Source organism: Brachyistius frenatus, unplaced genomic scaffold (genome assembly GCF_029030835.1).
Source record: "Brachyistius frenatus isolate BFR_SWC_R1_liver_20210118 unplaced genomic scaffold, ASM2903083v1 Contig_103, whole genome shotgun sequence".
NCBI lineage: Eukaryota > Metazoa > Chordata > Actinopteri > Embiotocidae > Brachyistius > Brachyistius frenatus.
The window spans coordinates 928,864-951,889 of NW_027210702.1; the positions used below are offsets into that span (position 1 = coordinate 928,864).

A 23,026-nucleotide genomic window follows, 5' to 3' on the forward strand; every position below is an offset into this window, starting at 1 on the left:
CGATGTGAAGCTGAAGGAATAAAGTTGAACACATTGACTTTGAACATAATGTTAGATACAAAATCAATGGATTACATTGTGGGTTTCTTGCTTTGTAAAATACTTTGCTTTCATAGGAAGAAGCAAAGCAGAATTCCCCTGTGCATCGATGGGAGACAGCTCGGAAACCAAGACAGGATTTAAACCGCTCAGTAAACTTGATTTTGAACGTTCCTGATGAAGACAAGTCTTCACCTGCTGCGTGGTCAAATGCTTTTTCATTGGATTTCTCCTCCCAGCCTCAAAATCTGGTTTGAGCCTTTGTATATTGGGATTTCGGCGCCACAACAGCGCTGCTGACGGGTTTTATTTCTGTGTGTGTACAAACAACAAGTGTATACCTCCTGCCCGGACACTGGACGAGCTAATCCCCCAGCGTGGAGTCTCAAGGGGGGATGGGGGGGGGGGGACAGTAGTTGGAGCCCTACTTACTGACAGTCTGGACGTCCAGGGTTTACCCAGCAGGACACCTGCTTTCTCAGCAATAGGGAATACATCAACAGCACAGAGGGAGGTATTCTGCCGGGGGTGTAAAGAGGATTTTTGGGGTCGATTTTGGGGCAGATTTGTCTTTGGATGTCTGGACAGAGTAGGCCAGAAATACAGCTCGCAACATGTGTGTACTTGTCAATAAAAATCCATTACAACCCTGAGAACAATCCGCCCTGAGGTCACGCCACGTGATGTAAATAATTGGCCTCGGTGTCTGCCTCCAAACATCGGCAGCGGCACAAATATAGGTTAATCCACGTTTGATCCCGCCCCTACCCCCCCACCCCCGGCCTCAGAGTACATCCTGTACCGCGGCGGCCTGCTTGAAGAAAACACCTTTTGTCAATGAAATGGGATTTGCGAAAGTGCCATCTGGACACGAGCGCAGGAAGCTCCGTCTCCACTCGGAGTCTGAGCCGGTCGAGCCGGTCGCTCCCGGGTCAGGACCTGGATCAGGACCTGGATCAGGACCTGGATCAGACTGACCTGAGGACAGAGAGCGGGGGGGACGTGGAGGGGAGGGCAGGTCGAAGCCTTTTCAGACAGATACACGACAGATTAAAATCCACACTCGATTACATTTTGACTTCCCAAACATTAAAACAATAATTTGATTAGAAAAGATAAATATCACGTTCAGCAGTTTGTTCTTTATAAAAAAAAAATATAAAAAAAAAGAATAAGAAATACTATAAAGCAACGAATTGAGTCTCTACTCAGCAGACAAACTGGAGGGAAAGTGCAGCCTAGAAAATGTTTTTCTAAAAATATAGTCCGGCCTTGCTGAGCTGCTGCACCTCCAGGTTCAAATCTGGCCTCGAAAACGAAACGTCCGTCACCGAAACACCATCTCAGGCTTCCAGAACTGTTCACAAACAGATGGGGTTGGCTCACTTGTCGTGCACAGAGTGAATTAAAACAGAATAAAAGGGAATAATATTTATGCTCACAGTTGGATTAAAATCTCCAACCCGTTGTTTACTGTGTATCTACAGAGATATCAGTGCGTACATTAGAGATGGTTTAAACAAGTCTTCTGACTTGTTTCTAACCTAAATTTTAATTTTTTTTTTAGGTGCAGGAAACAGTCCAATACATTAGTAAACCCAATGAAGATAATAATTTTCAATATGCGTTCATTCTGTTTGGTGACTTTACAGCCTTTTATTACATAATAAAAATTCGACCGAGTATTAAACTCAGGTTTATTACAGCTGAGTGTATTATTATGTTAAGTCTTTGGTTTGTATTTATCGATATTAATACAAAAAAATAATCCTATATATCATATCCTGTAGCGTCTGTGTGCGTCAGAAGCTGCAGTCTGTGGTTAGGAAGGGATTAAAAAAGATTAATAGACGGAAATCCCTCCAAAAAGTGTACTTTAATACTGTCGAGACATACAACTATAAAACCTTAGATTATCTGTGCAATGTATGTAATACAACGTGTGTCTGATTTTATTTATACTTTTATGCCTTTTCCCTTAAAAAAAAAAAAAAAAAAAGGCACTTCTATTATCACGTGCTCATTTCCAAGTCTCCATGGCAACAAATTAGAAATATAATTTACAGCATCTGCATTATGAACTAGTGTCTGACCAGTATTATAACGAGCGTTCGCTGAATTCACCATTTTCCGCCTCCTTAACGTCGTCCTCGAGTGACGTCACCTCGCGTTTCTGCTGCGCGTTCCCGCCTCGTGCGTGTCCACGTGAGTACTCGGTGGGCGGGGAAACCGCAGGAAGTCTGTAGGGGGGTTCGGTCGTATATAACCAATGAGAGGCCCGCCTATAGATAAATATTTACACTGTGGTTCGCCTCTGCGCATGCGTAATGAGGTCTGGTGAAGAACGTCAGGAACTGGGAGAAAATCAGCTGTATTTATCTTTAAATTGTGGGAGTTTATATTAATTGCGGTCAGCCTACATTTAGTGATTTAAATCCACACTTGTAGGGTTTCTAGAGGCAGAAAATAGTTTATATTTATGGGTTATTTACAACTAAAACTCATCTTTTAGCCACAGATGTCTTAGGAAACCTGTTTGGATCAAATTCGACTAATCCCAAACCTCAACATCTCAGAAAAAGAAAGGCGGACAGCCCAAGTTGTTCCTTTTTTGTTTTTATTTGAGGTGCAACTGTCTAGTGCAATTGGAACGTCACATTTGTGATGGGTTGAGGAAACATGCACAAAACATCCACATACTTCTGGGCATTTTCCCCGTCCTCTTCCTTTCTTTTGCCAAAGTGTCTCCTTTTTGCGTTCTGTGCTCCAGTTGCACTACGAGCAAGTCAAAAACACTCGGCTGTACAAAAGACCAAAAAAAGAAGAAAAAGAAAAACAAACCTTCGACATTTATTTAAATAAAAAAAGAAAAGCAACTGCACACGTCCCCAAATGGTAAAAGAGTCCAGATCATTTGAGCGAGTGAGTGTGAAGCGACGGCAGAGGAGAGTTCACGTACAGTACGAGGCCGTGAGTCACTGCAGGAGAGACAGCGTCTAAGTGTCGAGGTAAAACATCCTCTTCTGTTCCCGCCCTGAGTAATGACATCACAGGTAGTTCAAAACCTGGCAAAACCATAGATATATATACACGAACACGACTAAAAAATACCTTTCATATATGTATCTATGGTTAGGAACCAGGCACTTGGCAGAGTTTAACTGAAAATGTTTCATCTGTATAAAGTCCACTACCTAGAAACAGTCATGTCCTATTTATTAGCCTTTGTTATTATTATTTTTTTTTTACAGACCATTAATTACATCAACGAAGGGCAGGAAAACAGACCAGAACAAACCTTTCCCAGCCATCCCTAAAAAAAACATTGATTCCCTGCATAAATGCTTCTAATGCTCCGTCCACGAAGACGAGGGCGTTAAGGGTGGGGACGGTGGCGTGGACCTCAGAAAGAACAGTTCTCAAAGTGAACAAGAGACGCAGCTGACATATATGTCATTAATGTTTCATGACCTCCCCCCCCCCTCCACTCTGAGAAACGACAATGTCGAGACTCTCTTCAGATGCTGAGGATTGAAGGTCGAGAAAAACTCCCATTCCAGATGGGTCGTACGAATCTTTTTTCGTTTGTTTCTTTGTCCGTTTAAAGTTCGTCCGCTGTCAACATCGTCTGGGAAAAAAAATAAAATAATAAAAAAAAAAAGTGCAAATGGAGAACAGAAAACGAGGAGATGCCGAGTAAAAAACAAAAACAAAAAACTGTGCTGATGGACAGTTGAGGCGAAGAGGGAGGGGTGGGGGGTGGTGGGTGGAGGGTTTGATGGCACACTTTCCACGGGTCACACCGCGAGGGAGGCGACGGCACCGACGCGAGCGTGCTCCTCTGATTGGCCGTCCCCATGGCGGTAGCTCCTCCCTCCCTCGAACGGTGGCGGCCGCGGCGGAGTCGACTGTCAAGTTCCTGTCAGCTCTGTCCCTCCTGTCGTCATCGTCGTGACGACGACCAGCAAAACAACGGAGATTGTCTTAAGCGGGTAATAAAAGTGGGAGACAAAGCGGACGCACACACACACACACACACACACGATGGTGCAACTCCAAAGTCTTTCAGTTAAATAAAAGGTGCAACAACAACAACAACAACAAAAAAAAAGTCGTTATTCTTCGTCCTCTGGTAAAGTTGAAGTGCTCCTCCAAACGGTGGCATAGTCGGTCTTGTTGCTAGAGTCCGTTCACAGTATGGCGAAACTCCTTCCTCCTCCTCCTCCTCCTCCTCATCTTCTGTCTTCCATCCCCCCGGTCTCTCATCGTCAGAGGGCTCTCCGCTGCTCAGTCGTCCGGGTTACGCAGACATGCCGGAGTTCTGTGCGGAGGGCTGGACCGGCGTGGTTCCGGCCGGGACCGGGACCGGAGGCTGAGCGGTGCCGGTCGGGGAGCCGGTCTGGACTTGGGCCTGGAACTGAGCCATCTGCTCGGGGCTGGCCAGGTTCTTCAGCAGGTTGTTCTCCTGCTCCAGCTGAGAGTTGCGCTCGATCAGCTCTTTGATCTGCTCCTTCAGCACCTCCACCTCCTCGCGCACGGCGTACATCAGGTGACTCTTCACCAGGTCCTGAAGGCAGAGGGAGAGACGGTCAGCTCAGTAAGTCGGCACATCGCTTCCCCCACGTTTCCCCCACTAACACGACAACACAAAATGAGTTCAGGGTTTCCACCACCATTGTAACTCTCAGGTGGAGCACTCGAGCCTTTAATGGGCACCACCCAAATCTAATGAACGGGACTTTTCCCACATCTGCTGGGTGTAGTTGGACTTCTTCAGCTGGTTTTGTCTTTGAGCTTGCACACACACGGTAATATTAATGGTAAAAAGAAGATAAAACTGAATATCCTCAATTGAAAAATGTCAAATTAACCCTCCACAAACTGAAGGAAAACCCCGTCGTTCACAATAAACCTGAGTTTCAACCCCGACCGTGCACATTCGTCACTGTTTTTATTGAGTCTATATATATATATAAAATTGGACTGCTGACGGGGACTTCCTCGTGGCATAAAAACAACACATCGTACAGCAGGATTAACCGCAGTGACTCACAAACATGTGAGCGGCTGAAAAAACAGGCCGTTAAGGGGAAGTGTGTGACACAGCTGAGAGCAGAGGCTAAATAGCCCTCGTAAATCACGTCAACGTTGCAGAGCTCATGCCAGCAGTCAAACTGAAGGGAAACAAGGAGAACATGAATTCCTCTGGAAAGAGGGATTTTTTTTATTATTATTATTATTATTAATTTTTTTTTTTTGGGGGGGGGGCTGTGCTTTCCCAGGATGATGCCTGAGCAGTGTTGTGTGCCATCTTTCTGAAGAGGGATTTTAATAATCTGAGCATCCCCTCCTCTGTGGACCAGCCCCTCCCTCCCTCCTCCCTCCCTCCTCCCTCCTCCCTCCTCCCTGCCCCGATACGCAGCGGCCAGGGAACAAAATGTTCCTGCACCGGAGTGGGAGGAGCCTATCACCGAGTTATTTATACTGCGCGGAGGGGAGGCTGCTGCTTGCCTAGCAACACGGGACGGAGAGGGAGAAGGGTCTATGTATATGCATGAGGGAGAGGAGGGGGGGGAGGTAGCGTGTGAACCTTAGCCTGGCCCATATGAAGTTGCCAACAAGCCGGAGGTCATCGGTCCAAATCCTGACAGAGCAGGAAGCTCCTATTGCCTCAAAACCAGCAGGTGCAGAAATGCTTTTTTTTTTTTAAAGAATACAGATAAGCACTTCATTTATTCATTCATTCATTCATTGCTCTGCAGCAGCTATTCCCCCCTCTAACATGATCCCGCACGTACGACTTCATAACCCGGTGCAGAATAAGAGGAGTAACTGATAACCCTGCAGGAGTTTGGGGTTGCATAACACCGGAGACAACACATACATGTACAGCACGAGAGAGGCCTGTTACACACAGTGCAGCTCAAATAACCGAGTATTTATTTCCAAAAACAAGTGTCTTACCATTGCTTGCTCGATCTTGTTGTCTATGGCCACCACACTCGCACCCGAAGAGCTGGAAGACACAGAAGAAGAAAAGGCTTGTTGGCTGCCTGATGTAACATTATCATTTTTTTTAATTTTTTTTAAGAGATAAAAAAAATAATAATAATTAAAAAAAAAAAAAGGGTTTTTAATAGCAGAGACGTGACTGGCTGGAAAACGATGGAGCACGTTTGTTTTGGTTTTTTTAGGTGTAGCTGTTATGAAAAGGAAAAATAAACCAGGTTATCATTGAGGGAATCGTGATTAGTGTCTGCAACAAAGCGACCTGAATGGAGGTCGATGCAGCAGCCTTTGACTTTGATGGCGGAGAATAAACGCCTTTTCATGTTGAATCTTCTGCACGCAGATAAAAAGAAGCAGCACGTGATAATGCGCAGACATTTACCTATTGTCAACCCTCAGCGATGCGCTCCCCTTCCCGAGCACAGAGGACAGAAACGAAATCGAGAAATTCCTCAGTTGACAAACGCCAAGGTCCATCGCCACTGTGTAACACTGGGAATTCATGCTACCCCGTCCATTAAAACCCCCGGAGGCCAATCACCGGCAGGACAGACTGGAAATCCAGCGGTAGAAAAGTAGAAAAATAGCGCATTATTGAGCGCCGGATGGTGGGTCTGGTCTCCGGGCGGCCGCGCAGCTCGCAGCCGGGACAGAGCACACAAAGACTGAAGCGGCGGGCTGCGGCTCCGCGCTCCTCGGCTCCCTCTCCGGATAATACATGCAGGGAAACAGCGCCAGCAGCCGCGCGATTGGCGGAGAAGCGAACTCATTAGCATAATGACTTCAACAGCGTGACGCTGCCTCGCTCCTGATTGGAGGAGAGGTAGCTCATTAGCATAATATCGGCACCATCTCCCCGACCTGCTGCGCCTTCCTCTATAAAAACCCCGCATCCACATCACGAAACGAAACGAAACCAGGGACTACGTCGATTTACTTCAACAGGACAACAATTTAATCTCAGACATATCTTTTTTTATGTTTTTATGTTGCTGTTTTATATCCTCTAACTCGTATAAAGTGCTGTCCTGTCTGGGGTTCAAGTTCAAATATGACCTGGAGGTGATAACAAACTTTGATCAGCAATCACAAGCTGCTGTGTGAATCAATGTCTCCCCCTATCGGTAATAACTCCTGTATTACGTGGGCTCTCTCACACACACACTAAAATCTATTAGCCTCTACGCAGGCATCCCATCACCACTTGAGTAAGCATTATCAATCTGTCCATGGGCTGATCCTGCAGTATAAAGTGTCTAAAAGATGACTTCACTATTCACATATCAAATAAATAAATAAACATGAACACTTGACAGTCGGAGGAGTGTGAGAGCCTCCGCGGACAGAGGACACTCGGCTTTGTCCTCCGCAGGTCTGTTTGAATGAATGAAATGGGAACGCTCAGTTCTGTACAGTAAAACAGGACCACCTTCTTTTATTTATTAATGACGAGGCGGTGTTAGACATTGCTTAGAGACCGTCTCAGCTTTGCGTCTTCTGCTCATATAATGAGTCAATTGACGGAAATTATTTTCACAGGTCTTATCAAGATGAAGATGTAAACATTTGCTGATTTCAGTGTTATGTTGCTTTCCTCATCATTTTATTTGATTACTTTGGGTTTGAAGATGACTTTCCTACTATTGCCTGTAAGTTAGGACCCTAAATGATCAATTCATCATCAATAAGATCAGAGGAAATGATCCAGGAAAAAGTAAATATTATTTGCAATAATTGTGTAATTCTTGTCATTTCTGAGATAGTAAAAATTACAAATGTAAAGAATGAACTAAGCTTAAAACAATGGCATCATTACAGAGCACAATAACATGTTTAAAAACAGCACATGTAAGAATAGGGAAGTAGAAGAGCAAATGATTATTTTCTTCATCAGTAAATGTGTCATTTAAATGTCTCACTGAAACGTATTCAGTGATGGAAACAGAAAAGCAGCCTTTGAGAAGCTGAACGCAGAACATTTCTGGTATTTTTACCTTTCAAATGAGAGATGATTAACCTTTACTGCCGTTTATGATTTACTTTTAGTTAAATGTCTAATCCACCAATCAATACTTTGTGCCAGCACTGCAGGACACAGGATCAATAACAGAAATAAAGTGCACATCATGAGCTCAAACAATAACAAGGAAAGTAAAATTGTGAAAAGATATTGATCCTCACATCTCAAATGTGGATATTTGGTTGATTTGTTATTGCTCTATGACAGTAAACTGAACCGGGATGAATTGATAGTAAAAATAATTAGTATCATATAATAATGATCATGGCACCTTTGATTCATCATCTAACCTGATATATTGTAGATTAATATAGCGTGGGCGAAACTCACTTCATCAAATCAATAATAAATAACTTATTAAGGTAAACAAAGTTTCATGAGGGTGTGGACTGATATCATCGCTATGGAAACGGTTTGCATAAACGGCACACGAAGAAAAGGAAGTGCATCTAGTATAAACAATATAAAAAGACAAACTAAAGCCGTTACCATCTCGGCTGTCGTTTCTTTTTTTTTTTTTCCCACTCATATTTCAATTGAATCAGTTTGAGCTGAGTGACGTCTGAAATTCAAGCAGCCTCAAACTGCTCGTCTGCGCTTTCAGAAACCTGCTTTGAGCACCTAAACGGTGTGTCCACGTGAGAGGACCTGCTAATGTCTTTGTGTTTCACTTCCTCCAGTCGGTGACTGCGGCTGTACGGTCAAAGGATCCTTTCAGTAATTAAGTGATTTTAGAGAACTGGAAAATAACGTTTGTTGGGACTTCTGCTTTTTTTTAATTTTATTTTTTTTATTCCAGTGTCACATGTTGCAGTGGAGACAAATATTAAACGCCTCAAAGAGAAGGTACGAATCGAGTGATGGGTGCAGAACAAAAGGTGTGTTTTTGTAGTTTGCAGATTTAATGCTGGACAGACTGCACACATTTTGTTTTTATTGGCTTTGAGGAGCCTATTTGAGATACTCGGGAGGAACTGGAACAGGTTAGTTATCTCTGGCAGTTGAGGTTGGAGGGAAAAATTAAACTGCACGCAGGCGCAATAAGGTAATTTCTGTTGTGAATGTGTAGCAGTCACGCTCTCATGCTTTCACACAGTTGAGCACAACATGCATGTGCGGAAGCAGGAACACCGTGTCCTTGAACACATCGAGAGCCCTTCAAGGCAGCTGAGCAGGAGTTTGAACACGCTGAGGTGATGTGCCTCGATGCCTCGTTGCCACCACACGCTCACATGCTGATCTCCAGCTAGATGTGGAAACCACAGGTGTTACGTTTCTTTAAAAAGGTTTTGGACAACCGGAAGGCCCGACGCGTGTCTTTCGCTTTAAAACAATAACATCAGCCGGACAACAATTCACCAACTGACCGCCACCACGATCACAACGACAATAACACGAGATACATCACGACACAGCCCTCCTGACGTCCGTCCCTGTTTACCGTCCCCCCGCCACACCACCGCCGTGACAACGTGACAACACCACAGCCATCGTTACCTCTTCAGATGCTTCTCCAGCTCCCAGAAGAGCAGCTTCAGGGCCATGGCGTCCCTGCCCAGCGCTGCTCCTGCCCCGGCCAGCCCCTTCTCTCTCATTGATCGTCCCTCCCTCCCTCCCCCCCACCACCCGACACACACCCGCCCCGCTGTAAACTCCCCAAAACAAACACCACCACTGCACCTCCTGCGTCCTCCTGACCTGCGCCCTTTGGCCCCGACCCCCCTGCTCCCCTCAGCTGCGGGAGCTTCACATGGGGGAGCCTGAGCAACAATGGAGACCAGGATGGAGCTGTGTAGGACGGGGACGGGAGAGGGAGTGTGTGTGTACAACGGGAGCGCGCCGTGCTGTGTTAAGTCCTCCTGATTGCCTCCTTACTGAGCCTGAATCACACACAGACTCCGAGACGATTGGGTGCGTGGAGAGGCGACACAGGAGGGTGGGCAGTGATGTCACCGCATAAGGAGTCATGTCACCTCCCCTTCTGTTGTTATATAAACCGTCAGCAGAGATTAGGATGATTCATCCAATAGGATGATCTACTTTTGACCACATACCCCGCTGGCACACTCAGAGCCGCCTGCAAGCCACTCCCAAGCCACTCCCATCGCTCTGCAACCTCTCGCTGCTTCCCATCCTTCCTGCAGCATCCTGTGTGTGATGGTGCCGGGCTCAGGAGACGTTGCATTTGCCCTGAATATATGAACAAACCTACGCCCCTCGCTGCCAAGACTCTGCTCCTCCTCCAGTTATCTGGTGATGTGCATGTTGTACCAGGCGGGCCTGTAGCCGTCCTGTCACTCCTCATCAGCAGATGCACAGTGGACACACACCCTCACAGTATGGGTCTCCACTGGAGCATGCCTCACGTGTACCGAAGTACTAGCTGAAAAAAAAAAAAAAAAAAGTCTCCCTCGCGGGCGCGCACCCGGTAAACACTTCAGTCTGAACAGAGACGATCAAAACAAGATGGCAGATTAGACAAAGAGTTGATGAACAGCACAACATACTGACCTGAAAACACTAAGTAAGCCAGCGGTAAAGAAAACGGCATCAGTTGTTGAGTGAAGGAAAAGTCGAGGACAAAGAGGAAATGCAACCCTGGTCAAAGACAGCGCACAGATGTGGGGAGCACAAAATGGCGGCGCGGGACGCGCTCAGTGAGTTTGTTGGTGCGATTCAGCTCAACACACACGGCGAGATTATTAACCTCATTAGGTGAAGGTCACATCTTTTCTTCCGTCCACTGTAAGTGTCACTAATCGCAGAAACGGGAGCACTGAAGCGCTAAAATGATGTTATGGAAAATAATCTCTGTAATCACTGGGATTCATGGTGTCAACTTTAACTCCCGTTTGATTATTGATCAGCTGTACCGGTTTTAGATCAGTTTATTGACACAACTCCTCGGACTGTATATCTGTACGTCCTGTACTTGCAGGTCAGGGGTCAAGGTGCGCATGCTGACTTGAAACAAAAGGCTCAACACTGGTCTGAGGGAAGCCGTCGCTGAAATGGAGACAGTTTACTTTCGGCCAATCGCTGATGGCGTAAGAGAATTTGGCTCAGCCAATGGTGGCACACTTTGACGTCACAACATCACAGATGCTTAAATTCATTATGCATCTATGTCAAATCTAAGCCTGTGTGTTGAGGCCTGGCACAAAGGGCTGACCCATATATTAACGCACCGATATGTTAAAGCTTCATGTGTTTGTATACGGGACCTGGTAGACGAGAGAACAACAAGTCAGGCAGAGTGATGTCTGAGTACCGACAGGCAGCTGAAGTTTAAGGCACTTAAAAGCCAAATCAAAATCTTCCTTAAAGGCTGAGCCACTTTGTTGATGCTCCACCAAGCTATTAGTCTCTAACCTGGCTAAACTGTGGATAAAACAACTAGCAGGCAGAGCTCATTTAACTCTCCCTTAAGCCTTTTAACAACACGGCAAACAGCATCGTCACTCATCTTAGAAAGTCTTGCATTCCAAAAACACCGAACCGCAATCGAACTTCCTCTTCCACCTTTTTAAAAACTGTTCTCGTGCAGACCTGACCAGAGGAGAAAATGGCGGTGCATCACATCTTCGCCACACCCTGTGGAGCTTACATAAGGGTGGATGTGCAGCCACAGTGTGGCAGCAGATGATGTGGGAAATAAAGTTTCATTGACAAACAAGGAGAGGACTACATTTGAGAAAAGTACCACCTATCTTTAAAGTAATAGTATAAAAGGTAGTTTTTAGGCTCAGAGCTTCAGAAGTGGGTGGATGAGATGCTAAATTCAGCACCGTTCTGTATATTATAGGAGCTGCAGAGTAAAAACCTCAGGCAGTATTGTTTTGAATCTTTTAGATGGAGATCATGAAAATAAAAAACTGGGACAGTTACAGGAAGGGAGCTTACATGTGGTGTGAATTCAGACACTCTGGGGAGAGTAAAGAAAAACTGAAACAAAGATAAACGCCAAAACAAGATATTTTTAAGCTCTAGTGGTTTGATGATCCAGAAAAGTGAGAAATCAATAGTTTTAACAGCAACCTAAATGTGACGCTCTCCCCACTTCTACCTCTCTTTATCCATGTTCTGTCTCACAAAAGCATCCAGCTGAGTGTAAGTAACATTTCCGCCTCGCTTTATTGTGTGGTTTGAGAGAAAGAAGAGCTGTGCTCAATTAGGCTGCAGTGTGTGGTCCCTAAACACATCCAGCTCTGCCACAACTCAAACTTATGGGAAAATATGAGACAGTTTGACAGCAGAGGATATCGCAAAGCTATTAAAGATCTGATTGGGAACACAGCGGCGTTCATAAAAGCCTTCTCAAACCACGGCACAACTGGAAGTCAACAGGATACACCAGTGATAAACAGATTAGTCGGACACTTTGATATTGTGCTCAGTTTTCATAATACTCCCCGAATAATGTTGCCCTGCTTTCATCTTTCTCCCTGCATCCCTCTTTTTTTGTTTTTTTTTCCCCCATCTGTTTGCATGCTGCGCTGTGATTCGCCCGCCTCCTTCCGCATCACTTCTCCTCAAGCAATTGGGAGGCATGAGCTTTTGTGTGTCCGCACGGAGTCCGTGCCTCCTGTTTGTGTGTGTGTGTGTGTGTGTGTTGTGTCTTTGCATTTGTGTCTGACGGTATGTTTGCAGACTGGCGGAATCCGGTTTGGGAGGCTTTTAACTCTGGCCTTTACTCAGCAGAGAACTAATACAGCCAGATCAACTGCACACACACACACACACACACACACACACACACACACACACACACACACACACACACACACACACACACACACACACACACACACACACACACACACACACACACACACACACACACACACACACACAAGAAAAGAGGTTTTATTTCCCTAATCTGGAGGGGAAAAAAAAGGAATAGGAGCAGCACTGGCAAGTATCTATGAACAAGATTCACTGGATTACACAGTTGAATCTGGAACTGCAACGTGCAATTTATCTTCCCCTTTCCAGGCTACGTGTACCAAGGTAGCGATAAAAAAAAAAAAAATTAAAACCTGGAGGATTATCTCTCTTGATCTGTGGCCAAACACAGACAAAACAAAGAGCTGGAATGCCCTAAAACTCCAGCAGGTCTCATGGCATCTCAGACATCCAGAACTGAAGCTCTTCGGAGCGGAAGTGAACGTGTCTCTGCCGTTGCACGCGAAGCCTTACATAACCACCCTCTGGGCCATATGGGCCATGAAAGAGGGAGGAGACGGCGCGAAGGAAGGGCACACCGACTGAGCATCCGACATCTCCACTAGTTCAGTGACGTGCCTTGTTCAGCTGATGGATGAGGCATTAACTTTCAACACTCTCGCACGTTCCTCATCCGCCAGCAAGCTCTTACGGAGGTAAAAATAAAAGTGTAAAGCTTCCACATCAATAACGAGGAATGAGTGGCACATTCAAATGTCAAAAAAAGTGATTAACAACCAAAATAGTCCAGAGAGCAGATGCTGTCAGGAAGATAACAGTCCAAAACCAAAAGATGTTTGGTTCACAAAAATTGATTGACAGTTAATCATCAAAATAGTTGCTAGTTAATTCATCTAATCAATCGTCTGGCAAAACATCATTTCTCAGCTCCCTTCAGTCGCTATAATCCATGCGTGCAAATAAATGTGATACGATCTTTACACACGCTGATGACATCAAATGTCGCAGGAAGTTATGTTACCGTCACGTGGATGTGCACAGTGTTTAGTTTGAGCTCGGAGGGCTCGCTGGTAATGAAAACACAGTTAGAGAGCTGACTGTCACCACTGAGGCTCTTCTCAGCGGCGGCTGAGAAACTTTGCTGGAGGCTCTCGGCAGCGTTCAGGCTTCATGTGGTGATCTGAGTGTGTTTGAACAGTGGGAACGGGCCAACCTCCGACACCAAACAATCACAACTGTCTTTACACGGAAAAAAATGACTATTTCTCTTTACCGTGAAGTCTGAGCTTTACCAGGAAGGGGCTCACCTTCAGGGGGATCTGATGTTTGTCTTGAGCAAGTCCGACAGTGGTCAGATTACTGTGCGAAAGTTTTTGGGGGAATTTTGCTTCAGGAGACGTCTAAAAGCAGACGAAGAGAGGAGAGCAGGTGTGGGGTAATGATTACAGAGCATCACATTACATTCATGTTCATCGCTCTTGGGGCTGCGCATGATACAAGTTTGGAGACCACTGACAGAAACTGTCATATTTTCTCTTCACATGCCATGTTGTTCAAAGCCTCAGAGCATAGGGGTTCATCCTGGAGTGTGTTTTGAACAACACAGGTGGAAAATCAGGTTTCACTGGTGTCTGCTGACCTTTTAAGATCAATGCAACACTCTGATGGAAAAGCAGAACACATAGCACCTACAATTATTCACCTTTGTATCATAACTTCCAAGACTCCCCTGCAAGATTCTCTAACATGGTCATCAATTAAACTACTGCAACAAAGCCCCATATACACAACAGATAATCACTGAAGTTACCAATTAACTGATTCACTTGTCTTTTATGAGATAATAAAATGTCCAAACTCTGTTTACTACAGGCCTAATGGGGCTGATTAAAACACCAATGAGTTTAAAAAATGTGTAACATCACAAGGTTCAATTACAGGATATAAAATATGATTACATCTCTTTCCTGTTACGTCAAGCTGACCGTGATAAACAGCAAAAGTCAAATTGAAACAACAAAGAGAAACTGAAGAAGATCACAGGTGTCAGAGGAGCGAAGGTGACACAACCAGTTAAAACCAGAAATTCACCTCTCCTCCTCCTCGCTCATGTTTTTCCCTCAGTGAAAAAGCCTGAAGGGGAAAAAGCAGTTCAGCCCCATGAAAAACTCCTGAAAACACCTCACAGTTCACACACATGCACACACACCATAAACCACCTGGACGGCTGGAATCATAAACACGCTCCCACTGAGAAGAGCAGACAGGCAAAGCCTGAAAACATTTCCATCTCTCTGTTATCTCAAGTAAGGTCCAAACATCACTGTGCTCCAGAAATATGCACACTTGATACCTGCATAATCAATAAAACTCAACCAAAACCTTAAAAGGCTACAACTAGCACTATCCTTGAATAATCTCCTGATATTAATCAACATTTATAGGTTGAGAAAAACATCAGTAGAATATTATGATGGGCGCTTAATAGACAAAATTATATAATCAGGGAAATAATCTGCATTTCATCTAATGAATGAAAACAAAAGATAGTTGAAGCTGGTGTGTTGCTGAAAAACAAAAACACCATGTGGTCTGATGAATCAATATTAAGACTGTTTGAACTCGTCAATTTAGAGTGCAACTTGAAAATCAGACTCATTTATTATCTGATTCAGACAAGCTGATATAAATTTGCCCATCGGAGAAGTGAATCTGTCCAGTCCTACAAAAAGCAACCCGACCGCAAGCATTACATACCGATTTCTCACACAGCATTTTCATACAGGAGATCTAAATCCTCTCATTTGTTGGTGGTTCATTCATTGCATGCAGGAAGGACATTTCCACTCAGCCAAGGCCCATTTTAGGTCAGTGATTCTCAAAGCACATTATGGTTATATAAACAACTGTCTTCCCAGCTGGAGGATTCATGAGCCCAGTCTGCCACCTGGTGGGGTGATGGCAGCACAACAGGATGACTTCGTTAAATGACAGCTGAGTTCATGTCTCTGCTGAAGCGTAATTTAACATTAACCCAATTGACAGAAATTACTGAACAACCTTCAGCTGTGATTTATTGTTCTTGACAGACAGGAGGAACCACCTGCAAATTAATTAGAAGCAATACTAAAGTCATTGATTCACCAAGCAGCTGTCTAAACTCTAATTTAAAAGGATTCACAGAACAGGAATAGCAACACAATAAAACCAGCGTGTTTACAATTCAAATATTGCACCTGGAAGTGGTGTGCATGGACGGACACAAGCAGGTGACGTGCCTGCACAGAAGACCGTAGGCAGACACATCATGGAGATTAACTTCAAACGCTTCAGTGACTTTCTTAAAAGAAAAATAAAGGGAAATTTAAGACAAAATTTAAGACAAACATTTCAGTTGGAACAACGCAAGGCTTCATGGACATAATCTGTAATGTGTATATTTACTCATGAACTCCTAAAGTTTAACCTCTTAAAATGACCCAAAATGTCTTTTCTTTCTTTTTTGCCGAACAAAGCCATCGTTTCCTAAAACGTACCTGAGGAAACCTAATTTGGAAACCAGCAGGTTTGTATGTCAAAGCGACATGTACTATGTTCCTCAACAGCTTTGCTAATAATAAATGCACAATTTCATATTTCATACAGTCAACTGAAGATTAGAGTTTGTGCGTCCTAGTTCATTCTGGTCTTTGCTGTTTGGTAAGTCATGCGTTAACGATGCAGTCATACACCTCATTTTCTTATCATGAGGTGTGTTCACATAACTCACAACTTAGTAACACATGTTTATAGCTTCACTAGAAGGAGTTAGAATAGTTTGTGACGGTTAATAGCAGGTGTGTCAATATTAACAAAGCAAATCATGAGTCAAAGCCCATCTGAGGACATACAACACAGATAAAAAGAAACTGAACGACCAGATTAAAGGAGAGCTTTCAGTTACACATGGACCATAACCTGCAACACAGCTATGACGAGTTTACAGGATCTAAATCTTTACATTACATTTAATATGTCCACTTAGAGGCTAAAGTTCTTAAACAAAAAGCCATTACAAAGAAAGACAACCAAGCTTAAACAAATATGTGCCGCAGAGTGTCTCAGAATGAGAAGTAGCCTCAGAAAACATTGTTATTGACCAACTTCTTTTTTTTTTATCTTGCAGCAAACAAACGAAAATAAAGCTCTAATCTCGGACTGAAGCTGATGAATCAGAAGATTAAAGCTTTGAAAAACAGATGAAGTTCAGTTTTGGACCGGCTCACAATCAGAAAATAAGACCGCATTCCCCAGGAAATTACACGGCTTCTTGTCACAACAACAAACACAGCAAGCAGCGAAGCCGTTCCTCAGAGGTTCAGACCAACTCATCTGCTGCCAAACATGTGGATTTCCCTAAAACTGTAATGAAATACAGAAAAAAAACTTCAAATTAAGAAATTGCTGCTAATAGAACGCTGTTGAGAAATGTCTGACAAGTTTTATAGGCAAACAATCACCAGATTGCACCTGTAACTTTTATGGCTCCAAAGGATGAAGTCATGTCCCTATAAAAAGCACCTTTGATATTTAGCTGGCTGTGAAAAGCATATTACCTGTTTTACCAAGAAATAAGCTCACACTTGCATTATGTATAAAACCTGGGTGACATTAAGTATTATTTTTACTCTTGTGGTGAAATATTCTGTCTGAAGAAGAGAAAATTACTGGTAAATGAATGTGAAATACTTTTCTGAACATACAGTCCCACCTTGTGCTCAAGTGGTAAATACTTTATTGCTAATATAACTAACTTTAAAAGGGTCTTCATAGTTTAGACTAAAAACAATGGAACACAATGCTTTATAAATTTTCTGCAATCTGTATGTGAAGTCAAGATGTTGTTGTTGACAGAAAGAGAGAGTTGTGTGGATATGACACAGACGACAGGTGCGTAGTTTTCTGAGAAGCGCGAGTGTGTGAAGGTCAGAAGTGTTTTCCCTTCTGCCGAGAACCGACGCCGACGGTTGTCCGAGAGTCACATTATACTGGCATCGACCTGCAGGCTGAAATCCTGCCCGGGGAGGCACGAGGACCTGATGAAAGCACCGATTAATATCACTGTCCTCGCTGACAGATATGAAGACCGACAGAGCGGATGAAACGAAACGAACAATCCTGCAGAACACAAACACGCTTTTACAAGCTGGCAGCAGCCCTGCACGCACAGCTGTGCTACATCAAGCGTTTCCAAAGTCCTGACAGCCGAAAGTACGGCTGAGAGCCAAAACTGGGTTCAGACATCAAGAAGGAGAAATTTTAAAGGACTACAGCGGATTTGTGTTCGACAGACAAACGTCACCGTGGAGAACAAGTTTGTTGCAGTAACTTCTGGGGAGAAAAAGAGTGATGTGTCTCGTCGTGGATGGAGCAGCCGAGTGTGGGGAAGAGAAAAGGGGGGAGACGGGTTCAGGTTGGAAAGCTGACATGGATGCACTGAGGAAACAGAGAAAGAGACGGTGACAAGGGAAGAGGAGGCAGAAAGAAAACGGAGACAGTAACAGAAACACAGCATGACATGACCATAAACAAAAGAAAACACACACACACACACACACACACACACACACACACACACACACACACACACACACACACACACACACACACACACACTCCAGACTGTCTGCTGCTGCAGCACAGAGGCTGATTCATGTCAAGAAAGCAGCCAGACAAACTGTCAGACAGTTGGAGGCACGCTTGCAGAGGCCGTGTAAGAGTTGATGGGGTGTCACGACTTACTGACAAAAGCCTTCACACAGAATACAGTGCTGCTCTGTCTGCAGCTGAATATTACTAAAATCACGTCAACATTAAGCCGGCAGTTATCGCAGCCAACAACTCTCTTTTTCTCAGGACACGAGCTGAACCGCTGAGGATACGTGGATGCTTCATACCAACACTTTGCAACCTGTTGATTTAATAACAGAACAACTCGGCAGTCTTCACTTTTCTCTACTTCACTGGTGACCGTTTGGGGGAAACTGTTTTGGTGCATTTGTCGCCAGCAGTTAGCTAAAAGCCGATATATAGGAATATGTTTCATCTTTCAGTTGTGATTTGCTTGGGTGAGGCTGACAAAAGTCAGTCAAACTCCCTCCATACCCTGCAGGCACTATTGTTGTATGCACAACATGAATCTCCTGCTTAACCAGAACACAGAGCAGCACAGCGGGAACACTAAACTGCTTCCAACACAGTGCTATGTTTCCCTGCAGACGGCTTTATGAAACGCAACTTCTGATCTGGACAGCAGACTCCGAAAGACATCTGATTTCTCCAGGGCAATCGACTCAGTTTAGACCAACCTTGCATTTTTAGAGACTTTACTGCAACTGCAATGACCACTTTTGAGCAGGAGAACTATCCGAGTCATAGCATTTAGTATTAATACTTATAAATAGACCTTTACATTGTTCCGCTGGGGTGGTATAAATCAGCTGAGTCTAATAAAAGACTAAACCTGAGGGGAGATGGGAAAAGGAGACACTAAGGCTGGAAGGATATCGTGAGGGAGAACAAGGAGAATATAGCTTTACTGCCACAAGGAGTGCTGAGATAATGGAGGTGGACGTGTGATGGTGGGGAGGGTCGACCACAGCATCTGCTGAGTCACCAGCTCCCTCAGTGACTCAGCAGATCCTCTGCCTCAATGCCAGCCACTCACGTTTTACAAAAAGCAATGTGCAGCGAGCCGTTTTTGCACCCACTGTCTTCTGAACGCTGTCGGAGGGACTTCAGGGGTTCAAACTAATGTGACAGTGGACTTGTAGATGTGAATTTCTCTCCAGCTCTGCAGTTACAGACAGAAAAATCACTTGCAGGATGTTGTTAGAGGCAGAGCCACAGTTACGGTGTAGAAAAAAATAATCCTTTGCCAGACACTATAATCAGACTTTGTAAATCATGCAGTTTCAAGGTTGTGACATGGAGAAAATATTTCTCAGAATATTTTTGCAGCTGCTGCATTGCAGCATGAATTACGTGCCAAAGAGTAAATTTATCTTATTGTTTGGTTAAAACGACCATCTGTAAAACAGAGCTGATATTAGAATAAACACTTTAGGCAGCACAGGTCATCCATCCTCACCTGTCCTCCTCTCCTTCTGCATGCTGAGTCCTGAGGCCTGCAGCAGCAGCGACCATGAAGGCGCTGGCCTCAGCCGACATCCCCATGTGGGCCAGTGATCCAACGGCACCGCTGGCCTCCGAAGCCCCCTCTCCACCTCCTGCTGCCCCCAGCCTGGGCAGACCCAGCAGGCCCTGGTGCTGGAAAAGAAGCTTCTGGGCGTCCTCCAGCTGGGAGGTTTTAATGGAGCTCCCTCCTGCAGGGACTTGGGTGAAGGTCGTGCCTAGGGTGAGGAGGGGCTGCAGGTCAGCTTGCAGTGCAGTCAGAGGCATGTAGGGGCTCCCATGGGTGGGCGCAAAGGGATGCTGGATTTGTGGCTGTGGGACAGGTTGAGCTGGGAGGGTCTGCGGCTGTCCTGCAGCAAAAGTTGCCTGAGCAGGGGAGGCTACCTGGCCTTGATGGGGCAGCTGCTGAGTGATGTTGACCGCTTGCTGTGGTGGGACCCCTAGGACCGGAGTCATGGAGAGTCCTGTTGTAATATGCGGCAACGGAGGCTGGACTTGAGTCTGGAAAGGAGCAGTCGGCTGGATAAAGTCAGGCTGCCGGACACCTCCTGGAGCCATGACCCCTGCGTGGAGCTGAGGTGCAGGGTAACCTGCTTGAGGTTGAGCCTGGTGGGGGTCCACAGGATAGGACAACTGCTGAGGTATTACTGCGGGAGGCTGACTTACACCAGCCTGCGGTGCTGCCGTCGGGACGACAATGGAGGCGACTGGTTTCTGCATGTGAGTCCCCGCTACAACCTCCTGGGGTGAAGCATAGGTCAGGGGAGCGGTTTGTGCCGGTCCCTGTGATGGGCTCTGCATGGCTTGTGGACTGGCGAAGTCCTGGCTTGGTGGCTGATAGTGCTGCAGCGTGTGAGGCGACTGTACAGCAGGTATGCCAGGACCAATCCCAGCATTACCTGACTCGGTCTCCGCAGCAACCTCTGCACCTTTTGGTGCCTCAGATATAGCCGGCGGAGGAATCTCCTTTTCATAATACTCGGTGCACGTCCATCTTCCTTTGCGGAACGGTTCGGAGTTAGTGTCGAGTTTGACCACCCTGAAACGAGAGCCGGTAGCAGTCTGAGTTTGGGTGTGCTGCGTTTGAGTGCTGGGGGCAGCGGCAGACACACTTGTTCCTCCTCCAACGGAGATGACTTGCCCACTCACATTTGTGTTGTCAAAACCTGCAGGCCCTGAAGGAGGAACTGCAGCAGCAGGAGCAGCAGGCACATTAGAAATGTTTCCACCGCCTGGTACATGAGGATCAGCCGCTGTCCCACCCGCAATAGGGGCTAACTGTTGCCTCACCCCTCCTGCAAGTGTACCGTTATCCAATATTGGCGGCCTCTGGGACAGGCTCGGACCACCTACGGAAACCATTGTTGGGCTGGAGGTAGCCATTGGAGCAACAGGGAGAGTTGGCAACGCAGGTTCGCCCCCTCCCACGCTGTCAGAGTGATGGTGGAGAGCCTGGCTGTGTTGCTGAGGATAATAATGAGGATGCACGGTCCCGTTCACCAGCGATGTGCTCTGCTGAGGGATGGAATGAGGCTGAAGAGGCTCGTTGGGCGACACGAGTCCCGGTGTGTCGACCCCGTGGAGACTGTTCAACGTCTCGTCGGACGAGCTCCTCTCCGGCACGCCCGTGTCCGTGGCCCTGGACACGGAGACGTCCAGCATCTCGGAGGACGAGAGGTCTTCGGTGTGGGACTCATCCATGTCGTCGTAGCTCTCCGTGTCGTCGGCCAGGCTGTTGTTGCCGCTCACGTTTATCTGAGCAGAGGTGACGCTCGTTATCTGGAAGCCACTTTTCTTCTTAACCTGAGCCCCGGCCGCTTGGGACTGGGGCTGGTGGTGGAGTCCTGGAGAAGAGGATCCAGCCTGGGTCGGATTGTCATCAGCCGCGTTGAGTCCGGAGGAGGAGGCGGTGGAGGTGGTGGAGGAGGAGGAGGTGGCGGCGGCGGCGGAGGCGGAGGCACCGCTGCTGCTGCCCCTCCTGAAGTGAAAAGACGTTTTCCGGCTCCCGGTGCCGGGCTGGTCTCCGGAAAAGTCCTGGTGGTGCATCTCAACTGGAAGAAAGTCCTCAAAGCCAAGAAGTGGCACACACACAAAAAACAAAAACCCCTGTTAGAGACACGAGCTACTGCAGCACCGCGATACTAAGGAGCCATAAGTGAGAAGTCATGTGATTTATGTCCTTTAAAAAAAAAAAAAAAAAAAAAACAAGCAAGCGTTCCCAGATCGGGCAGAAACGCGAACTTTACAAGAATACGTTCCTCCTTCTCAAAGCAAGTCCAACTCCAGAAATTACCAGCGAAGTAAATAAAAATAAACAACAACAACAACAACAAAAAGAAAGAGAGAGAGAGAATGCGAAATTGCAGCCTAGCTGGCGGTTAGCTGAATGCTAAGTATCGCCCAGAAGCGATTAGCCACGCTCCTCCCGGACTTTGTGAATCCTAATATCGATTATTATTACTTTTTTTTTTTTTTTTTTAACAGGTTTTTACTGTCGGAAACAAATAAGTCGAGGTCCTTGAATTATTCAGGTGGTGTTCAAAGTGGAGGTGGAAGCCCTCTTAGCTGGCCGGTGTGTGTCGCAGGAAAGTGTCATCGCGTCCATTCCTCTCCCGGACGTCGAGGATCCTTCATCCCGAAATAAACGTTAAAAACAACGAGCCCAGCTCAAAGGACACACCGCCACTTGTCAACAGACAACGCTGTCTCGGTAATGTCCCTCTTTGCGGCGGTAAAAAGTCCCCGCGTATCTCGACACGTCCGTGTTTGCTGTCTCATTGCCGGCGAGCAGCAGCAGCAGCTAACGGGGCTGTCAGTCTCCGAGGAGGGAGGGAGGAATGCAAACACTGCGACTGCGCATGCGCCACCCCATGCGGCGTTCACGCTCCACCGCCGGGTCGGATTTTACAACATTATTTTCAAGAGCATATTATTCGCATTTTTTTTAAAAAATTTTTTGTGTGTTATTTTAAGACTGATTTATTTAAATATTCGCTGACATTGCGAATTGTGATGCTGGAGTCATAAAGGGTCATGTTCAAAACTTCTAACTGCTGATTAGACAGATTCTGAAATACAATATGTGTTAGGTACTTGAAG

At 45.7% G+C, this 23,026-nt stretch overlaps 1 protein-coding gene across 3 annotated transcripts; it reads right to left on the reverse strand.

The window, feature by feature from the left end:
* Positions 1–2,639: 2,639 nt before the first annotated feature.
* LOC138628621 (TSC22 domain family protein 1) lies at positions 2,640–22,728 on the reverse strand. Of its 3 annotated transcripts, none has more exons than XM_069711757.1 (3): positions 19,884–22,728; positions 6,004–6,055; positions 2,640–4,606 (listed from the first exon to the last, which is right to left on the reverse strand). In XM_069711757.1, exons 1-3 carry the CDS (start codon positions 21,971–21,973, stop codon positions 4,340–4,342), a joined length of 2,409 nt encoding a protein of 802 aa, XP_069567858.1. In that variant the 5' UTR covers positions 21,974–22,728; the 3' UTR covers positions 2,640–4,339. The 3 variants fall into 3 exon arrangements, with proteins under 3 accessions (XP_069567858.1, XP_069567860.1, XP_069567859.1); XM_069711759.1 differs by lacking the exon at positions 19,884–22,728 and adding an exon at positions 9,566–9,648; XM_069711758.1 differs by lacking the exon at positions 19,884–22,728 and adding an exon at positions 6,431–6,739.
* Positions 22,729–23,026: the final 298 nt, after the last annotated feature.

Excerpts from the sequence above, each read along its gene's own strand:
- LOC138628621 (XM_069711757.1), bottom strand. The coding sequence starts at position 21,973 with ATGCACCACCAGGACTTTTCCGGAGACCAGCCCGGCACCGGGAGCCGG. Across the intron at positions 6,056-19,883 it reads GCAGAAGGAGAGGAGGACAG|CTCTTCGGGTGCGAGTGTGG; the intron begins GTGAGGATGGAT and ends TGTGTCTTCCAG. Across the intron at positions 4,607-6,003 it reads ACAAGATCGAGCAAGCAATG|GACCTGGTGAAGAGTCACCT; the intron begins GTAAGACACTTG and ends CTCTGCCTTCAG.